Source organism: Cetorhinus maximus, chromosome 18, assembly GCF_964194155.1.
Source record: "Cetorhinus maximus chromosome 18, sCetMax3.hap1.1, whole genome shotgun sequence".
In the NCBI taxonomy this organism is placed as follows: Eukaryota; Metazoa; Chordata; class Chondrichthyes; order Lamniformes; family Cetorhinidae; genus Cetorhinus; species Cetorhinus maximus.
The window spans coordinates 26,565,253-26,587,546 of record NC_135896.1 but is presented as its reverse complement, the minus strand read 5'-3'; the positions used below and the strand labels follow the sequence as shown (position 1 = coordinate 26,587,546).

The 22,294-nt window shown below is 40.7% G+C and overlaps 1 protein-coding gene across 6 annotated transcripts in view; it reads left to right on the top strand.

Moving 5' to 3' along the window:
• Positions 1-22,078, top strand: part of snapc1b (small nuclear RNA activating complex, polypeptide 1b) — a 32,795-nt gene extending 10,717 nt beyond the window's left edge. For 5 of the 6 annotated variants that reach the window (XM_078562251.1, XM_078562252.1, XM_078562253.1 and 2 more), the window contains 6 exons: positions 277-384; positions 644-799; positions 5,692-5,757; positions 9,322-9,384; positions 10,931-11,072; positions 19,726-22,078. In XM_078562251.1, coding sequence (XP_078418377.1) covers positions 277-384; positions 644-799; positions 5,692-5,757; positions 9,322-9,384; positions 10,931-11,072; positions 19,726-19,763 — 573 coding nt within the window. In that variant the 3' untranslated portion in view covers positions 19,764-22,078. The remainder of the gene's footprint in view (positions 1-276; positions 385-643; positions 800-5,691; positions 5,758-9,321; positions 9,385-10,930; positions 11,073-19,725) is intronic. The other variant, XM_078562254.1, reaches the window with a different exon arrangement.
• Positions 22,079-22,294: the final 216 nt, after the last annotated feature.

The window sequence follows — 22,294 nt, the reverse complement described above, 5'->3', positions numbered from 1 at the left end:
GGGGAATCAACCCACATCAGGTCCATCTGTTAATTTAAGTAGTTATTTAAATATAGAGGTGTTTGATAGGGAAGTGTTAAATCTTTGTTCATCATATGATGTATTTTCCAGGTTGCAATGTCATGCTGTAGATCTTTGTATTATAACTATTTTTCACTTTTTTTCTCAAACTGGGCAATAAATTCTTTGTGTGCAAATATTTAAGTAGGAATAAATTTCCTTTCTTAAAAATAAATAGCACTTTACTTCTGAGAACTTGCTTTTATATCTTTTCAGCTCGCTTACAATAAGAGGAGGAGAAAAATGCCCAATGTTACTGTTAACGAGAACTTCCGAGAGAAGTCTAACCTGGTGTCTGAGCTCGTTACTGTTGATGTTTTGGAGGTAAGACCATACTGGAGAATGAGTTAAGTTGAAAACTATTGGAGACTGAATTCAGAGCATCACTGCAGTAAAACACAGGTCTTATGCTATATTCACACTCACGCTTGAAACATGGGCAGTCAGCTGAGGCTAAGGGTGACAGAACCTGTCAAACTTTGCCCCAGATAAGGAAAAAGAGCAGGCAGGGGGGATTATTTTTTGTATTTTGTATAGTGATATTAGTATGCTTCCTTTTTCTTAAATCTGTGTCTTTTTAAAGGAACTTATGAATATCCATGAGCACTATCAAACAATGAAACGTATGATCTCTGCAAACAAAACCCAGCTAGACAAGGCATTAAGTTTAACTCGAGCAGACTTTGTATCTGAATTGAAGAACATAACAGTGGAATTTCAGCAGTGGCAAGAGAATAAGGTAAAATTTGTTTGGAACTATGTGCAATGTGAGAAAATATTTGTGATTTGTTCTGAGGTGCAGTGAGATTGATTTCAGATAAACGAGATGTTTCCTCAGTGGACTGAATTTCTATCTCTACTTATAACTTTAACGTTAGTGAATGCAGAGCTAGAAATTCAGGTATAATTTGTCAGTGACTTAAACAATTGTAAGACTTTAGAACAAAGAATTCTGTACTCCTTTGTTCCTCATATATTGTACCATTCTGCTAAAGGAGGGTTGCCAGCTGACCTTCCTTTTGGGCCAAGTTATCAGATTCTTGTAAGGCCATCATTGCTTATGAGTTTCTCTGATGGGTCAGTTAGCTCAGTTGGCTGGACAGCTGGTTTGTGATGCAGAGTGACGCCAACAGCCTGGGTTCAATTCCCGTACTGCCTTCTCAACCTCACCCCTTGCCTGTGGTGACCTGTGGTAAACTCACCACCAGTTGTCTCTCTCTAATGAGAGAGCAGCCTATGGTCCTCTGGGACTATGACGGCTTTCATTCATTCTGACACCTCATTGATGCATCACTCACTGGGCCATACACCCTGTGAAAAGTCCCAGATTCAGTTGAGTGAGCTAATCTCTTCTGGCATTATGGCCAAGTGCTCCAGTTGGCCTCTCTCCCATCTAGGTAATGCAGGATAAAATCAGACCAGTCATGAAAGCGATCTGCTGGCAGATGCATGTGGGGAAAGGTCACTGGGGGGCGGTGGGAGGATAGAAATGGGCTTGGTTGCTGAGCTTTTTTGCCTATGGCTGAAACTGGGCTGACACGTGAACAGTGACCATTTAAGTGAGGTTAGAGGTTAGTGGAGGACTGCTGCAGCAACTGTTGAAACATCCTACAGCATGATTCTTGCCTTCAGTGAGAGGTGATAAATAGAGTGCGTCAGGAAAAGGTTTGCTGACTATCATGTTGGTTGTAAATTATTGTACAGGCCTTGAATAGGGACCCAGTTAGAACAGACCCTATATAGCAAAAGGTAATAGGAGGATCAGTTTTGTTTTCTCTTTGTCGCATCTCATTATATACAGTAAGTCCTTGCTTAACGTCGACTCACTTAACGTTGTTTTGCTTTAACATCATTAATAAAGTACTGTTAATATATCAGTTTAACATTGCCGGCTTCACTTTAATGCCGTTTGCCACAGGCTTCCTATTGTGTGGCCTGTCTGCTCACATGACTTTTTTCTGCAGTGCTTCCACCCTCGTCCTTAGTCCCTCTTTCTCCCACTCCCACCCTTGCCTCATCCACCTACCCCCTTGCTGACTTCCCCTTGGGGCACCCCTCCACCTTGTCTCCTGGTCTCTGTTCTTACTGAATCCTTGGGGTCTTCATCAGTGGTTCCCAACTTCTGGCTCCATTCCTGAACTCGCACTAAGTCCTGTGTTCCATCTAGTGGCAGAAGTTGGTCAGTGCAGGTAGCTGCTAGCCGCACTGACCAACACCCGTCACTAGATAGAGCCTGGTCAATCATTCTAAAAGTGTACTGCACTGTAGTGGGTACAGTCCTGTAATTTTTCAAAATTATTTTATTTGAATATTGTAGTTATTTTATATGTAGTCATATATCTTATTTTGCAAGTTATTTAAGCTAGGAATGCACAGTGCTGCACATGTATGATATGGTATTTCATCCTGTACATTTATTTCCGGGCAAGAAATGTCCGAAGAACCTAACTTCCCATGGGAACCTATGACTCACTTAAAGTCGTTTCACTTCGTCGCGATTTTTAGGAATGCAGCCACAACTTTAAGTGAGCACTTGCTGCACTTCATTTTAGCACTGCAAGTAGCTCTGCAGTATGTCTGGGGCGTTGAACCTTCATGCTTTATAGAGGCAATATTGTGTACGTTGAGGCTTAATCAGTTCTGAGCTTTTGACGTGGGGCAGCCTGTTAGCACAAGATGAAACATCCATATTTTTACAGTGGGGCAAAAAAAAAAATGACAAACCAAATGCGTCATGAGATTGGTGAATTATGTGATAGTAGCCTCTACTGAGGCTAGTATTTGATCACTTTTCAGTAACAATGTTATTGATGAATTCTTTCTGTAGTTGCAGAGCGCAATCTGTCAGCTGCCAAGAGATGTATGAAATGTGCCATTTAAACTAATGGATTTTTGTCAAATGCTTAAAGCATTTTAGGCACTATAAGTTGATCTTGATGCTGCCATTAGTGGCTGTGTGTTTACAGTGAAACTGATCCATTTCTACAGAGAAAATGTGAATTGAATAGGCTCAGAATGGTCACAGCACAGAAGAAGGCAGCTTTAAAAAAAAAAGGCAGTCTAGACCTTGTTCTGCGTAGAGCATTCGGTACCAACAATTAGTTTGTGCTCTGGGTGTTGTTGCACAGATACCAATCTTTTGCTGTCACAAAGGACCTGAAATATTTGAACTGTGTCTGATTTATGGAGTTGCTGCATCTGTGTGTTTATTTTCTTCTCCATTTCTCTCCATTCCTGATGACCCTAATTCTTGTAGTGCAATTTCAGTGGCAACATTCTTCACAATAACTAATGCAAAATACAGTGGATGCTAGAAATCTGAAATCAAAACAGAAAATGCTGGAAAGACTCAGCAGGTCTGGCAGCATCTGTGGAGAGAGAAATAGAGTTAACGTTTCGAGTCCGTATGCCTCTACAGAGCTGAGGAGAGGTAGAAATGTGATGGATTTTATACCGTTTAAGACGGGGTGGAGAAGGTGGAGCAAAATAAAAGGTCAGGGACAGATGGGAGCTAAGGAAAGATTTGACAAAGATGTCATGGTCGTAAGACAAAGGGAGTGTTAATAGTGTTAAAGACTAAAGAAGGTGCTGATAGTAGTGTTAATAGCAGAACAAGGTTCGGAGGGGGGGGTGGAAATTGGATTGAAAAAGGAGTCAAGTTGGAGGATAGAGTTCATGGCCTGAAGTTGCTGAACTCAATGTTATGTCCATAAAGCTGTAAAGTGCCTAGTCGGAAGATGAGGTGCTGTTCCTCCAGTTTGCGTTGAGCTTCACTGGAACATTGCAGCAGGCCAAGGACGGACATGTGGCCATGAGAGCAGGATGGGGTGTTGAAATGGCAAGCGACAAGGAGGTCTGGGTCATGCTTGCGGACTGAACAAAGGTGTTACGCAAAGCGGTCACCCAGTCTGTGTTTAGTCTCCCCAGTGTAGAGGAGACCTCATTGGGAGCAGTGAATACAGTCGACCAAGTTGGAGGAGGTGCATGTGAGGCACTGCTTCACCTGAAAGGAATGTTTTTGCGGCCTTGTGCAGTGAGGAGGAAAGAGATAAAGGAGCAGGTGTTGGACCTTCTGTGATTGCATGGGAAAGTGCCGTGGGAAGGGGATGAGGAGTTGGGGGGTGATGGAGGAGTGGACCAAGGTGTCATGGAGGGAACAGTCCCTATGAAATGCTGACAGGGGCTTGAGGGGAAGATGTGTTTAGTGGTGGCATCATGTTGGAGTTGGCAGAAATGGCAGAGGATGATACTTTGAATGTGGAGGCTGGTGGAGCAAAAAGTGAAGACAAGGGGGACCCTATCATGGTTCAGGGAGGGAGGGGAAGGGGTGAGGGGAGAGGTATGGGAGATGGGCTGGACATGGTTGAGTGCCCTGTCAACCACAGCGGAGAAGAACCCTTGGTTAAGGAAAAAGGAAGACATGTCAGAAGCGCCGTTTTGGAGGGTGGGATCATTAGAACAGACGCAAAGGGGGCGGAGAAACTGAGAGAATGAGATGGAGTCCTTACAGGAAGCAGGGTATGAGGAGCTGTAGTCGAGATAGCTGTGGGTGTCGGTGGGCTTGTAATGAATATTGGTAGACAGCCTGTCACCAGGTATGGAGACAGAGGGGTCAAGGAAGAGAAGGGAAGTGTCAAAGATGGACCACGTGAAAGCAAGAGAGGGGTGGAAATCGGAAGCGACATTCTTCATGTCTGAGCATTGCCATTTTGTTGACAATCGTTCAAGCCTGGGGCAACAGCAGGTTCTGTCCTAGATAAAGACTCAGAATGAAAACCCTGCTCACTCATTCGCCCTCATCCTCACTCTCAAACACTTGAGCCCCACACTCGTGTCCTTATTGTTAAATAGTGCTAGTGCCATCATGTTACTTCTAAGAAGTATAAGAATACTGCATGGGTGAAAAGATTAGCATTTCTTATACTTGTGGTCTACTCTTGCAGCAGTTCAGGTACTGACAGCTATTGTGAATCAGTTTGATTGGTAACCTTGGTGAATTATAAGCCAGTGCCTACTTTCAGCCCTTTAATTTACTCAACAAAAAGGTTGTACATTGTCATTTTAACAAGCATTGACATTACAAGAGCATCATTTATAGTGCTGTGTAAATGTTATATTGTTACATGCGCTGACATTGTAGAAATGAGTTTGCATTCGTCAAGATAGAATGTTGCCAGTCAGTTAAAATGTGTATTTGATGTGCCAGATATGGAATTTACTGGTCCAGTATTTTGGATGTCTGGCTGTATTTTGCTTCATTGTACAGTTCAGACAGGAGTGCCTTTCCTTATACATTGATATTCAAGTCGGTCTGTGTAAAGCTATATATGAAACTGGACTGAGTTTCTAACTTTTGGAATATTGGAATGTCTTTAGTGTCATGATCTGGTAAAACACAAGCAGGTGGCAAGATCTGCAAATTCTCTGACTTCTGCTTCAACATTTTAACAATAGTCTGTCCATGTTTGCTTCAGTGCTGATTCATCTTTCTTTAACCTGTAAAGACCGACAAACTTTCTGACTGGATGCATCCAATCTGGTTTTGGTGTCATATAAGTATTCAGTAGCTTCAGGTTAGCTGATTATTTAAGGAAAACAAATAATACAGTTTGTTTATCTCAAATTTTACAGAACACAAAGTTGACTGACCAGCCAGGAATCTCGGGCTCTGAACGCGACGAATCTAAAGAGCAAACGGTGAGATGAGTGGCACTAAAATTCTGACCTTGGTGCTTGGGCTGAGATTTCAGCTTCCTCTGATTTCCATTGACAGACGTGTGCTTAATGTTACCAGTAAACCTGAGACTATAGTGTATTGATTCCTGGCATTGTCTGGCTTTGCCAAAGTTTCTTTCTCTTAGTAGAATTGATATAAGAATAGTGAATTATTCATGAACCTTTGCTATGCTGAATTTGTGGAAATGCTGGTAGTACACGGTCTGTTGTTTAAAGCTGCCCAGTTTTACATATTAGGAAGAAAATACTTTGCAATGCACATAAATGAGTTTCAAATACTGCAGCATTTTTAATTTTTAACAGCTTGTCAGTAGATCAGAATTATATTTGATTCTGCTAGGCTGTACTGTAAGTTCATTGACACAGGGCTTTGTTTCTTACAGAGGAGTTAAGTGTGCTCTGCTTGCACTAACTGTCCAATTCTAAGTGTTTGAAGATTTTAGTCAAGCAGAGATAGTCTTTTGTTGACTTTTCAAAAATACTGCTGCTTGATATTTCTTGACCTTTTAGAACTAGATCAGTCTTGGCTGAAAAAAACAGCAATATGTAACTCTCTTCACATACTTGTTAAATTACAAGTGATTTAAGTAGCTTAATTCAAAATTAAAACTGAACTCCACAGCAAGATGGAAGCTGTTAACAATTTCATAAGGCAGCCTTAGCCTGGATGCTTCTCTGGTTGAATCGAGTACCTTAAAAACAGCTTGTAGCTGGAGACTTATTATGAGTCCAATTGCAATCGTCATTGGAGGCATTAACTTTTGAACTTTTGAGTCTTGCAAAAACCCAACCTCCTTATGGAAGTGGATCAGTTGGAGTGTTGAAAAGTTCAGTTAGTTCTGTTGCGTTGGTATTGGTTTCATTAAGTTGTCTTTGTTGTTGTCCTCAAAACGTCACAAGTTCTGTTCCCTAGCCACTGACTCCATTGCTCTCCCTGAGCAGTGTCTGACTGTTCGCAGCTTTGGTGTTATATATGATCTCAGCAGAATTTCTCACTCCACATCATCTCACATTGCAAAGACTGTCTATTCCCAACCATAATATTTTCCTTTTTTTTCATTCCTGCCTTAACCTACCCACAGCTGAAACTTTCATTGACACTTTAGCTTTTGTTATCCCCAGTACTGGCTGTTACAGTGCTCTCATGGCCAGCCTCCCATCTTTCCGCTACACAAACTGAGCTCCTCCAAAACTCTGCTGCCCATGTCCTAACTCGCATCAAGTCTCATTCACCTGTCACCCCTGTGGAGTTTTCAGACTTTAATTTAACTTTACAATGTGACCATGGGTTACACTACAGAGTGACTTGGTGAAGAATAGAAGATTGGTTTTATATGAGAGAATTCAGATAAATCATGTATTTCAAATGAGACTTAATATAAAATACTTGCGATGAAACATTTGTAGCAAGTCCCATTCATCCGTTACCCCTGTGCTCGCCATCCTACATTGGCTTCTGGTCCACCAGTGACTCGATTTCAGTGCTCATCCTTGTGTTCAAATTCCGTCCATGGCCTCGCCCTTCCCTATTTCCGTAATCTCTTCCTGTCTTATACATTTATTTTATATAGATATATCTGTCCCACAGATGTAACTGTGAAACCTAGCAGTTTTAGCTTTAATGCGTGAAGGGGAGGGGAAAGTATAAGGTAGTGAAATGATTAAGCGTATCTGATTCCTACTATTTTTACAATTGGTAGCTACGGAGATTTTAATAGATTAGATGATAATTCTGATACTTGATAAATATAAAAACAAAATCGAGAAAGAATTTGCAGCAGTAGAGAGCTGAGCAGAACCCATAAGTCATAAATATAATATTACCTTCAGCTTGCTAAATTCTGTTCTGTTTTTGCTGTGGTAAATTTGAAAAGTATTAGATTTGCAAAAGACGAGCTGTTGGTTTCCAGGTTAGGAGAACATGCTGCAGTATTGGTTTCTCTGAGACTTATGGTTCATTTATATTGCAGATGCCTTTGAGTGGTTCTGCAGTACTCACTCAGATCCTGTTCATTTATATTGTGTTGATTGAACAACAGCTAAAAGTCTAAACTGCCACTTGCACAATTGCTTTAATGCTCTATGATAAATTAGACTGCCATACCTTCACCGGGGGCTGGGTAAAGTTCTTGCAAGATAGTTACCATTAGAAGTGGCCTTGCTTTATTAGTTATCTATGGAAACTATGTGCAACCAAGTTCTGGAGATGACTGTCACCTTGTTCGTGTGGATATACTTTTAGAATGGGCATTCACAATTAGCTAATAACCATGTTAATTAGAATGGATGCAAAAGGTTAACCTTTTAATGGGGGGGCCAAGATAAATTCATTGAGATGTACACATCCCTTAATCTTTCCTCTCTTAAACATATAATTGTAAAGTATTCTAAATTGGTAGTCTTGTAGATGGAACACTGTCAATTAAGTATCCAAGGTTGCCAGGCCATGCCTTTTGTGCATGATGGAATAGAATAGCATTGCCCAATATATTAACCACATGTGGCTAACCACAGTGAGAAATGCAGATTTCGGATTAGTAACAAAAAAATGAGCAACAAACACCATCACTGGGCATGAGATCTCGGTACTTGTAGTTGAAGATCTATGCATGAGCACTTCAATTATTTTTACGCGTTTGTTTGCAAAACGTCAAGATGAAAATCAGTGCACGTGTGTTTTTGATTAAGTGCTTGGTTACTAAATGGTGATAGATGCTTAAGTAAATATACGTGTGAAGTACAAGTTTTATACGAGTGTTTTTAAGGTGTTTTCTACTAAAACACTGTCACTATAGCTACACCTATGGCTAGTCAGCAATTTCCATTGGCCAAGGCTGCAATAGAAGGCACTGAGTTACTGCATGAAGCACCCCTACAATATCAGCTTCTCATGAGCAAAATGCCTTGGTGTCACATTGTTACAATATTATTGATCAAAGATATTTACATTAATATGCACATTTGTTTGAGAAGGAAGCAAAAGCAAAAATAATTGTACAATTATTGGGACATCGTTTTGATTTGTATCTGACGGCAAATTCTCTGAAATCAGTGCATAAACATATTCGTGTATTGACTCCCAATCTCAATATTATACTCAAAAGTCTACCTACTGTTGGGCCAAAACTGAGATACAATCTTATCAACTTCAGCCTTACTAACCAAATATTTTTTAATATTACAATAGACGTGAATATGTAATGAAAGAAATCTATTATAGCCGAACAAAAAGAACTGTCATTTAGCAATTCAAACAGAAAGTACTGGAAAAACGCAGCAGGTCTGGCAGCATCCGAAGAGTTAGATTGGACTCAAAACTTTAACTCTGTTTCTCTCTTCACAGATGCTGCCAGACCTGCTGTGTTTTTATTGCATTTTCTGTTTTTAATTTCAGATCTCCAGCATCCACAGTATTTTTGCTTTTGTTTGTGTCATTTAGCAAAACCACTTATTGCTCTAGTTTGTATTCTTTAAGTATATAAAGTAATGTTGAATCTGGTTCAAGTGGGTGTATGTTTTTTCTAGGGCTCCAGCCGTGCACAGACCCTAGCAAAGATAAAGTCAAAATCGTACAATTCAGCAGTGAAGGTCTGTATACCAAATACTCATTTTCGTTAAATAACTGGTTATCTCTTATTACTGATGATTGATAAAGAATGATTGCAATGACTAATGTTTAACATTACTGGAGAACTGATGGCACAATCTTGGTGGGTAGTGACGTAAACTTCACTTGAGATGACCTGAGTTTGATTCTAGACCTGAACATTAATGTATACTTCTTATGAAAAGCTGTAAGATGAATAAGTGCTTCTCTGAGTGTGGGTTGATCTCTAGTCTTTGCTGAGTTAGCTGATCTCAATAGGCAGAAGTATAGCAGTGTAGCTAACCTCCTTTTCTCTTGGTAAAGGAGCAGTTTACCAGGATTCTCACTTGTCTCTGATTGACTCCTGTGGATGTTAGCCTATGCAAGGAACCAGCTGGTGAGGTTCAGATGTGATAGTCCTCAGAATCTAATGAGTCTCCTAATACTCATTGTTAGGGCTTGCACTTGAAGACTAGTCACTAATGGAAGGCACTGGAGGATTATTGTTACTGTCCAGGAACCCTTACACCAGCAAAGTGCCCTTTTTGGGAGATAATTGGAAACTAGGCAGGGGAAGGAATAATAATGATTTTAAGGATTTTTAGAAGATTTTAATGAAAATATAGTTGTTTCCCGACATTGTTTAAAGCATGTTAGTTAAAGAAATTATACTTTTACCCCCCTGGGTGGTTTCTGTTTTGCATCATGTCATTTGTTCAGGGTCACTATGCAGATTGTCTATAATTATTTGTAGACATTGCTTTTCATGAAGCGGCATGACTAGAATACAAGACAAAGATTATTACTTTCCACCATTGTTTAAATGCTTTTCCCTATCCAGAAAGATATTGTGTTCTTAGCAGGTAGAAATTGGTATGTATTGCACCTGTTTGGTTTAAAGAAGGCACCAATTTAGCTGTACCATTGCTTGCACCTAACCTATTTGGGCATTAATCGCACTGCTATGTTTGTGGTTCCCATTTTTTTTGTGTTCTGGGTGGACCCATAAAGCAGGCATTAGGTTCCTTGAATATCTTAATTACTGAACCACTGCCTGTTAAGCACTTCACAAAACTAGTCACCAATTTCTGACTTTTCAACCCCCTCCCCCCAACCCCTGCCACCCTAGTGGATGCCAACTATAGGGCGGTTTTCTTGTGGAGCCAGGAGTGCATCCCCTGACTTGAAATTACCTGCTGGAATGTCGCAGGCTAAACACAGCCATTTCAGTCCATGACATGTGAAACTCTAAGATGATATTGACTTGTAACTTTTATTTTTTACATCGCAATCTTCATCTGTATCTCTGTATTCTTGCCTGTTACTATCTATTTTTGTAGGTTTGATCCAGTAAGCCCGGTGACTGGCCTGGGGTAAACCATTTACTTGGGTTTCCGTTCTTCATGTTTCAGTGCACTTGCTCAGGATTTAATACCTTGGCACGTGTCTTTTACAGTGTTTCACATTCATAACAATGTTGTGAGGTTAAAGTATTTGTTAAAAGCAAAAGTCACAGTTTTGTTTTCAAAAATGATGTTTTATCTGAAGGCATCTAAGTCCAGAAGGCATCGCCAAATAAAAATGGAGTCTTCAGAATCTGGGTCTGATTGGGGACGAGTGAAGAAACCCCCAAGAAGTAGGAACTCCTCAGTGAAAAAGCAAGACAAAGAAAAAGGTAATTTTTCAAAGTGTGTTATGGATTCTTTTCAAGATTGGAGCCCTCTTCAATGTTCCTCGGGATTTTAATGAATGCTTTAATCAGATCTACCCTTGAAAAACCTTTTTTGATGCACTTCTAGAGAAAGATAGGTATTTGTTTTCATGTAACCTTGCCGGAGGTGGTGGCATAGCAGTATTGTCACTGGACTAGTATTCCAGAGATGCAGGCTAATGCTCTGGGGACCCAGGTTCAAATCCAGTAGATGGTGAAATTTGAATGCAGTTTTTAAAAAAAACGGCCATGAAACCATTGTTGATTCTCAGAAAAACTCAACTAGTTCACTAATGTCCTTTAGGGTCTCCAGATGGGGACTAACAGACCCCCATGTGACACCAGATCCACAGCAACGTGGTTGACTCAAAACTCGGAGCCAGAAATGTAAGAGTCACAAGTAATCTAATTCAGAAGAGGCTATTTTACCCAGACTATCAGCCGTGGCTCAGTTGGGAGCACTCTCAGCTCTGGGCCACAAGGTTCTGAGTTCAATTCCCATTCCAGGGCTGAAGGAGTGCTGCACTGTTGGAGGTGCCATCTTTCAGATGCGATGTTAAACCAAGGCCCCATCTGCCTGCTCGAATGGATGTAAACCATCCTGTGGTACTATTTTGAAGAAGAGCAGGGGAGTTTTTCCCTGGTGACTTGGTCAATAGTACCCCTCAATTAACATCACAAAAGAACAGATTATCTGGTCATTATCATATTGCTGTTTGTACAAATTAGCTGACATGTTTCCCACATCACAACAGCGATTACAGTGTAAAAAGTACTTCATTGGTGCTTTGAGATATCCGGTGGTCATGAAAAGGGCTGTATAAATGCGAGTCTTTCTTTCTTTTCAGAGACTGATTAAAATGTGGTAGGAGGGGTAGTTCAGGTGAATAGCTTAAACATATTTAAGAAAGCTAAATAAACGCAAGGAAGAAAGGAATAGAAGGATATGTTGATGAGGTTAGATGAAGAAGGTTGGGAGAAGGTTTGTACAGAACATAAACACCATTATAGACCAGTTGGACTAAACGGCCTGTTTCTATGTTGTACATTCTGTGTAGTCCCCTGTAAGTTTAACTGTTCTTTCCTACTTTGCTGCATAGAGCTTGGTTTTATTTACAAGATGGCTTTTTGGAGCAGCTTGTGGTTGAGCCCACTAGGGAACAGGCAATTCTAGATTAAGTGATGTGTAATAAGGCAGATTTGATAAGGGAGTTTAAGATGAAGGAACCCTTAGGAGGAAGTGACCATAATCTGATAGAATTTACCCTGCAATTTGAGAGGAAAAAGCTGGAATCAGATGTAAAGGTATTACAGTTGAATAAAGGCAACTACAGAGGCATGAGGGAGAAGCTGGCCAGAATTGACTGGGAGATGAGCCTAGCAGGAAAGACAGTGGAACAGCAAAGGCAGGAGTTTCTGGGAGTAATTTGGGAGACACAGCAAAAATTCATCCCTAGGAAGAAGAAGCATACTAAAGGAAGGACGAGGCAACCCTGGCTGACAAGGGAAGTCAGGGACTGCATAAAAGCTAAGGAGAAAGCATAGAATGCGGTGAAGAGCAGTGGGAAACCAAGAGATTGGGAAGCCTACAAAGACCAACAGAGGACAACTAAAAAAGAAATAAAGAAGGAGAAAATTAAATATGAGGGTAAACTAGCTAGTAATATAAAACAAGATTGCAAGAGTTTTTTTAGATATATAAAGGGTAAGAGAGAGGCAAAACTGGACATTGGGCCGCTGGAAAATGACGTTGGAGAGGTAGTAGTGGGGAACAAAGAAATGATCGAGGAACTGAATAGGTACTTTGCATCAGTCTTCACGGTGGAAGACATGGGTAACATCCCCGAAGTTCAAGAGAGTCGGGGGGCAGAGGTGAGTTTAGTGGCCATTACCAAGGAGAAGGTGCTGGGAAAACTGAAAGGTCTGAACATGGTTAAATCACCTGGATCAGATGGATTACACCCCAGAGTTCTGAAGGAGATAGCTGAAGAGATAGTGGAGGCATTAGTGGTGATCTTTCAGAAATCACTCGAGTCAGGGAGGGTCCCAGAGGACTAGAAAATGGCTAATGTAACCCCCATGTTTAAGAAGGGAGTGAGGCAAAAGACGGGAAATTACAGGCCTATTAGCCTGACCTCGGTCGTTGGTAAGATCTTAGAGTCCATCATTAAGGATGAGATTTCAGAATACTTGGAAGTGCATGGTAAAATAGGACAAAGTCAGCATGGTTTCATCAAGCGGAGGTCATGCCTGACAAATCTGTTAGAATTCTTTGAGGAGGTAACGAGTAGGTTAGACAAAGGAGAGCCAATGGATGTTATCTACTTGGACTTCCAGAAGGCCTTTGACAAGGTGCCGCACAGGAGGCTGCTCAATAAGATAAGAGCTCATGGTGTTAGAGGCAAGGTACTAGCATGGATAGAAGATTGGCTGTCTGGCAAGAGGCAGAGAGTGGGGATAAGGGGGTCCTTCTCAGGATGGCGGCCGATGACTAGTGGAGTTCCGCAGGGGTCAGTGTTGGGACCACAACTTTTCACTTTATACATTAATGATCTAGATGAAGGAACTGAGGGCATTCTGGCTAAGTTTGCAGATGATACAAAGATAGGGACAGGTAGTATTGAGGAGGCGGGGAGGCTGCAGAAGGATTTGGACAGGTTAGGAGAATGGGCAAAGAAGTGGCAGATGGAATACAACGTGGGGAAGTGTGAGGTCATGCACTTTGGTAGGAAGAATAGAGGCATAGACTATTTTCTAAATGGGGAGAGAATTCAGAAATCTGGAGTGCAAAGGGACTTGGGAGTCCTAGTCCAGGATTCTTTTAAGGTTAACTTGCAGGTTGAGTCGGTAGTTAGGAAGGCAAATACAATGTTGGCATTTATTTCGAGAGGACTAGAATATAAAAGCAGGGATGTGCTGCTGAGGCTTTATAAGGCTCTGGTCAGACCACATTTAGAATATTGTGAGCAATTTTGGGCCCTGTATCTCAGGAAGGATGTGCTGGCCCTGGAGAGGGTCCAGAGGAGGTTCACTAGAACGATCCCAGGAATGAATGGCTTAACATATGAGGAACGTTTGAGGGCTCTGGGACTATACTCGATGGAGTTTAGAAGGATGAGGGGGGATCTGATTGAAACTTACAGAATACTGAAAGGCCTGGATAGAGTGGACGTGGAGAAGATGTTTCCATTAGTAGGAGAGACTAGGACTCGAGGGCACAGCCTCAGAGTAAAGGGAAGACCTTTTAGAACAGAGATGAGGAGAAACTTCTTTAGCCAGAGAGTGGTGAATCAATGGAATTCATTGCCACAGAAGGCTGTGGAGGCCAGGTCATTGAGTGTATTTAAGATCGAGATAGATAGGTTCTTGATTGGTAAGGGGATCAAAGGTTACGGGGAGAAGGCGGGAGAATGGGGTTGAGAAACTTATCAACCACGATTGAATGGCGGAGCAGACTCGATGGGCCGAATGGCCTAATTTCTGCTCCTATGTCTTATGGACTTATGGACTCTTAAATGCCCTCTGAACAAGGGCAATTAGGGATGGGCAATAAATGCTGGCCTAGCCATCGATGCCCACATCCCATGAATGAAGTTTTAAAAATTGCGGATCATGTGAATGCTTTAACTAACATCAGAAAGTAAATGAGGCAAAATGTTACAGATGCTGGAATTCATTGACGGAAACATGCACTCTTTCTTTCTTGACCTGAGTATTTTCAGCATTTTCTGTTTTATGTCTGAAAATTGCTACTTGATATTAGGGATAGTTGCATTGCCTGCATGAAAAATGTTCTATTAGTGTCACAATTATGGGGGTGGAGGATAGTTGATATTTTGTATTTTATACATGAAGATTCTTGAATATTTGAGATAAAAGATTAAATGGTCTTTCTAGTTAGGATGACTTATTGATAATAAACTCCAGGGAAGGATCATAGAACAAACAACCATTTTCATGCTTTGTTTTTATTAATTCAGTGGCACGCTGATTCCTTTGTTCATGTTCGCAAGATGGCAGTCCTAAAAAAAACCCAATGATGTTGAAGGGCGAAATAGTTTAAAACTCATTACTGATCACTACTTCAAAAACCATGTGATCTGCCCACTAAACATTACTTTTAGACTTTTCACTACTGATGATGATGAGTGCAAGTGACTGTTCTAATTCTGAAATAGATCTCTTGCTGCGGGTTGGAATTTTTCTCACTAGATCTAAATAACTTACAAACTAATGTCCCAATAAGGCAGCATGGTTTTGGCAAATGAGCTTGTCAGTGCTCCATTGGTTAAACTCCAGCTGTTAGCCCTGCACGCACACTTGGTGGTCCCTAATTCTTGCTTGTTGCTGATCTCTATAGGTTCTCTGGTATGGATAAGTGAAGTGACTCTATTGGACAATAACCTGTTCTTTATATCAGGCAAATGGAAGCTACTTTGTGGGTTTCTCAGCAGCTTCAGCATTTTGGGTCTCTGTGTGTCAAACCTCACAAACAAATACAAAAGTCCAGGAGATAGTCTCGAAATACTAAGGAATGAGTCATCACAAAGTGTTCTCATTTCATTGCTACTGGGTTATTTGGATAGGGTCAAAACAGATGAGAAAGGGCATAGATTTTATGTGATCCATTTTCAAGGTTGTGTTAGTTAATTGACTCTAGAATGAACCCAAAATCCATTTGAAATTATACTCGCTCTTTACATGAGGTCGTTCTTCCTGAGACCTGCTTTAACCTTGCATTTCACCAGCTTAATAAAGGCCAACTGCAAATGATTCAGGAAGTTATTTATTAGTACTTCTTGCATTATTTCTTGCTTAGTTGTATTTGGTGATGCCGGAACTACTGAGGACACACTTCCTGCCTATGTGCAGTTGTAGTGCCTGTCTTAATGATATAGCCCACATATCTTAATAAACCACATACTATATAATATGCTTAATCTCAATAATAGTCCTTTTCCATCCCTATTACATTTACTCTGTTTAACCAGCAAATACAACCTTTGAATAACGTTTAGAACCTTAGTGCAGAGAGACTGAAAAGTAGCAACTCAGATTCTGACCACAGGGAGCCTGGGTTTGGGAGACTGTGACCAGGGGCAGAATTTTTCACTCGGCGGGCAGGCGCACGCCTGACCCGCTTGAGCATGAAATGACGCACATTGACGTTGACCAAGGGTTCTGACGTCAACGCGGGATAGTTCGGTCAGTGGGTGCGTGCCGGAGTCAGCAGTGCGTCCACCAACAATTATAAAGCCTGTTAGTTGGCGGGCAGATGGAAAGGTTTTGGAAGCCTCATCCACAGTCAGGAATAAAAATAAAACAAAAGTTTTAAAATTTAATTAATAACACGTCCCTGCTAATGTGACAGAGTCACATGAGGGGACATGTTTTATTACATTTTTTTAATTAAAAACACTTCACCTCCTTGAGGCAGCTCTGTGCCTTGGGGAGATTTTCAAGCGCTCAATTGTGTGCATGCGCGAAGTTTGCGATCGCCCCACTTGCCCCCCTCCGTTGCACAGGCAGCACTGAGTGCTGCTGCTCGCTTTTAGGCCCGCCAGTGGAAAATCGCGTTCCGGCCCTGATCGCGGGGAGCGGTCAGCTATCCAACTGCCCCAGCTGAGCCCGCCCACCAAGGGTAAAATTCTGCCCCAGGAACTCAGCCACCCTTACCCAGGGCCACCCACACTGAATCCAGAGCAGCTGTTACCTGTCACACAGGCTGAGGGAGGGAATGGTGAACAGATGCTCAATCCCTGGGGCCCAGCTCCAGTGCCAGGTGCAACTTCCCAGTCCTGGTGGCCCGAGAACCCCAACCAGTGGCACAGAGCGGCTCAGCGGCAGTAGAGCCTGTGTAATATCATATACCTGACCAATGGGGAAAACTGCGCATGCTTGGGTGGGTACAATGTGAGATGGATGCGCGTGTGCATATTTTGGCTTCAACTCAACATCAGGAGATAGTGTTCTTGCTTATGGGACATGGGTTTATCTTGTCTACTCTATTTAACATCCTGAGCAAAATATTAAGGATGCTGGAAATACTCAGCAGGTCTCGCAGCTTCTGTGGAGGACGATACAAGAGTTAATGTTTCAGGGCAATAACCATGGGTGACAGGGCCCCCAATCATGTCTGTTCTAATTTCTGCACATTTGTGCTCACCTCTTCCCGTTTGCCCTCTCCTCCCAAAACTACAATAGGGCTCCCAATGTTCCACCCTACCAACCTCCGCATTCAACAGATCACCTAAAATTATACGGTGATGACTTTTACAATACTGATCAAAATCACATCCTGATCTAATAGTCAGTATAGACTCTTTGACAGAATGCAGCATTTTAGGTTTATGCACATTAAATATTTTGGTACCCATTCTCATTTCACACAGTAGGATTGGATTTTGTGGCTGAATTACTTACTGTCATGGTCATTGAAGATTCTATTAAAGTAAGCCTGTTGTCTCTCCAATATGCAGCTAAGGAAAATAGAGCAGTTACCTTGGAAACTAGGAGCAGCTAGCTCAGCATTCCAGTAATAAGTACAGACCCTGATAAAGATTTAGAATGTTATTTGGATGGGGGAAGAGCAGGAGAACAAGTATCCATTTTATATCATTGTTATATATTCACCATTCTTCCCTGCTTCTATTTTCTATTTCTTCCCCTACCCTACCAAAGAAATAATTCGTTTTTAAGCTATTTCTTTCTTATTCAGCACCTGGCTCCCTGTGAAACATTGTGCGTCTTTGTATGCCCGATATCTGATGATAACCCAAGATGAAGGGTTGAATAACATTTTTGTCATTGCGTTTGGCATGCGGAATATGTCATGAATCTTCTCGCAACCTTCTGGATCGCGAAATTGATTGTCACTTGGGCTATAAAGCATGGTGCTAGCTTATTGCAAGTGATAGATAAGTAGTAGCAAGAACAGTTACAGAACATAACTGTTCATTTTTTAATACAAAAAATAATAGACTTGACTCTTAAAGAAAGAAGAGTAATCTTGCATTTACGTAGTACTATTCACAACATCAGATGCCCCAAGTGCTTCACAGCCAATGAAATATTTTTGAAGGGGAGCCAGTGTTATAATGTAGGGAAGTACAGCATCCAATTTTCACAGAGAGCTCCCACGAACAGCAATGAGATAATGACTGGATCATCTGTATTTTTTTCTTAGATTGGTTGAGGAATAAATATTGGCCAGGGCATGGTTGAGGAATAAATATTGGCCAGGACATTGGGGAGAACTTGCTACTCTTTTTCAAATAGTGCCATGGGATCTTAGAGGCATACAGGGCCTGTTCTCAGCTGAAAATTGGCACCTCTGACAGTGCAGCACTTCCTCAGTACTACTTTGGAGTCTTAATCTGGATTAAGTGCTCAAATCTCTGATGGAATTTGAATTTATAATCTCCTGTGTCAAAGCTGACACTTTGTTGATACTTGTATTAGTACTGGACAAAAGATAACCTCCTCTTAACAATAACTATTCTGTTACTTGGAGAAAAAAGTATTTTTTTAAAAATTGTTTAATAGCAAATAGAGGGTTTGCAGCCCACAGCCCTGAAACATTAACTGTTTTTCTCTCCACAGATGCTACCGAACCTGATGAATATTTCCAGCTTTTTCTGTTTTTATTTATCGTTTACAGTGGGATTGTTCTAGTTAGCTCCAAGTCTGTACAAATGCAGCTGTGTCCTCCATCTTGCGAATTTATAAGAATGTGTGATGTACCCTAGAAAACACGAACTTGGTTTATTTTAAATACTTCCTTTCTCATACTTCACAACCCTCCTTTAAAATTAAAATTTAAAATAACATATTTAGCGTTTTCAACAGACGAACCAGACCCAGCTTCCCCAAAGCTCTTTCTTCTTCATCTCTCCATCTGCCTGAAAAAAACCCCAAGCGTCCTCACCTTCCCAAGATCTCTTCACTCTTTCCCAAGTGCCACTTCTGAGTTCTTGCCAATTGTTATGGATGGCACAATACACTGTGAGCAAGAATTCCAAATCTCCTGTTTGGAGGCAAGGCCTTACCCTCACTAATTTTGGTCCATGGTTGCTGACAGTGACCAGAATGCTGGCTGCCCATCTCAGTTATACGACATTCCTGGCAGAGAAAGTTGACAAATCTGCTCCCAGCTTATCACTGTGACACAGTTGCCAAGAGGCTTATGTGAGCAAATGGGGTTGTCTTTTCCCCATTCTTGGTGTTCCATTGTGCTGCTCTTTTTAGTTAGCTGCTGAAGCTTTAATAGCGGTTACCTGCTCTCAATTTTTATGCTTCTGTTTTATCGTTTACCCCAATTTCAGACCAGCATTTCCATGACTGGAGGCAGAAACCCTAGGAATGGGCTTGTTTATTTCCCACGCAATGACAAATTTTCAGGGATGTGTGATTTTGGGTTTATATACTGACTGAAAATCCAGCTCTGGAGCACTGCACACACATCAAGTCATTGCTGAGCTTATTTAGGAAATAAGCTTTCTGTGGTCAATAGTGCAATACTTGGACATAGACATAGACAAAGAAGTTATTCCATCAATTGATTTCGTTTAGCTAGATTGTTTGAATTAGTTGAATTACAGATGCCTCGTACTAAAGTTCTGTTTGTTTGTAGACTCTCCACCATCTAAGAGGAGACGACAGCGGCATTGAAATGGATGTGGAATAACTTGAGCTAATACAAATGATCGCTGCAGTTCCAGTGACGTGGCCAAAAGTGAAGCCAACCTCTGTCAAAACCAAATGGATCAATGGACCAAGGCTGTGAACAGTGGTTGTCAGAATCAGTAATGCACATTAAAATGCTACTGTTTCTTTTTATTGAAAATTGATAAATACCATTTCTCTGTATTTTCTGGTACAATATGCTATTGTCATTTGGCAACAAGTCTTGAATTGTGTCCAAGAAGTGTATTGTAAAAAGGTCCCATATTTGTAAGCCCTTTATGCTATACATTTTTTCTGTTTCATATTAAATATAGTGAAGTATGGTTTGGCTTACTTCTGATTTCTGATCACATCAGATTTTTATTTGGATAATCTTTTGGGCAAGTGTTATTTCTCTTCATCTGTTTCTGTGGTATTATACTTATCAATGCATTGATACTAGCTGGTCAGTATAATAAGAAACTCTTAATTTGGATCTTTGTTTTTGGTATGTTTCAAGCCAAGGTCTCCAAGCTGATACTTGAAAACTAAAATATAATTTGAGTTGACTCTACATGGTCACTTTGTTGTGGTATGGTATCTTTGTCCATGTTATCCCACCCTGTGTGTACAGTGCTGGGCTGAACTATAATACCTTCTCTTATAGTTACCCCTCAACACATGCAGTTGGGCAAGCTCACTCTGACTTGCATTTTTAAAAAATTATCTGTATTAGCAGCTAATATTTTTAAAAATGGCATCCATTCCTTCAGAGCAGTGGTCCCTTCATACAAGTTTTCGTGTGGGAGTCAGTGTGTGAAATGAGATATGTGATGCAAAACAATGATTTAGTCAAAATTCAGATTAATATTGCACATATTTACATGTTGAATCTATTTACTGGGATGCATAATAAGCTAGTAACATTGAGATAATGTAAATGGCACACACTTTCCAATGCTGTTACAACTCAGTGTTACTATATTCCAATGTACTTTATTATTTAAAAATTGTGATTGACACCATGGCAGAGAGCAGCTAATGCCATGATTGTAATGTGTCTTTAATCGTGATATGGACAAATGGCTTGTATATCCTGCCATGTTTCCAGTATCCCACATAGCCGCTTGGGTTTCATTTCCATGGTCGGCGGAGGCCCTCTAGCATTTAGCTAAAGTAACCTTTCATAAGTCATGCTGAAAAGTAAGTGCTGGCATATTAATTGTGCAAGGCCATTGCCCATTTTAATCTCATTTGACATATTACTTTCAAACTGTAGATGGCTGGGTTTTGATTAGTGCTCCCCTCATATGTAGCCTTTGAACATGGAAGCCAATATTAGCAATCTGGCTGTATAATTGACTTGATAGAGAAATGGCAACTTGAGACTGATTACAAGTAATACTTAGAGCTTTCTGAGATGTATTCTGGTTAATGCAATTACCCACTAACCTCATGAGGGAAAATATAAATATTTCACTTGAAATGTTTGTTTCAGTATACACATGCTGCAACTGTGTTCATTTTCCTTCTGCTTTGAAAATTGAGTGGCTGTAAGTGCTACGGAAGGATCACAATGTGGTAAAACTTTTGAGACTGAAGCAAAATTGAATGACCATCTTTTAACAAAATTGGCAGAATGCATGAGTGGTTATTTAAAAAAAAGCTAACAATCTCCAGACATTTGCTAAGTGTAATTATATTTACAGGTTAGAGATGCTGGGGTTAGAAAAAATAGAACCCCCCTCCCTTTTGAACACATCAGACACTTAACAGGTAAGCTGTCACCCAGTCATATACAGTGCTGTGCTTCAACTTATCTGAATCAATAGAGTATCTTCAACTGTGTTAGTGTGACACTTTTCTTCTTCAATCCAACCTTTTTGACTGAGATTGACCATTGGTGCAGAACTAAGGCCATTATTGTGCTGTGCACTTATTGTCAATGGGACTACACTAGATTTTTGCTACTACCAGAAAGCAGAGCTGTTCATCCCATCAGTTTGCTTTGTATTCAAACCCATATTCTAGCTCGCTCCAGTCTCTTATTATACAATCTATCAAATATTACCATGCACAATCTTGACTGCCCTCCTAAGTTTGAATCTCTGAAAATGTTTACATTGGCAATTTAATTTTGCAAAGATGTGACAAGCTAATTGATTTTTTTTTACAAAGTGGATGTTTTTGTAAATTGTAACCTAAATTATCTCTCAGCATTTTTGTAGTTGAATGAGTATATTGTAGAGCATGGGTTTTTAGTTTTTTAACTATTTTCCTGTGCCTCTTTCAGCAGCATTTAATAAAGTAATCTTCCTTAACCACTTTCAGTTGGTGATGTGTTTATATATTGGGTGGTGCAACTGGGTGTAATCATTGACAACAGGAGCAAAACCAGGCGCCTCTCAACTTTGGCCCTGTTGGTTGCTGGAAGTGTGAAAATTTAGAACAATTATACAAGGATATTGGAAGAATTTCCATAGCTCAATGAATGCTCCAATATCCCTGGTTCAACAAGTGATGTTTAAACTTGCACT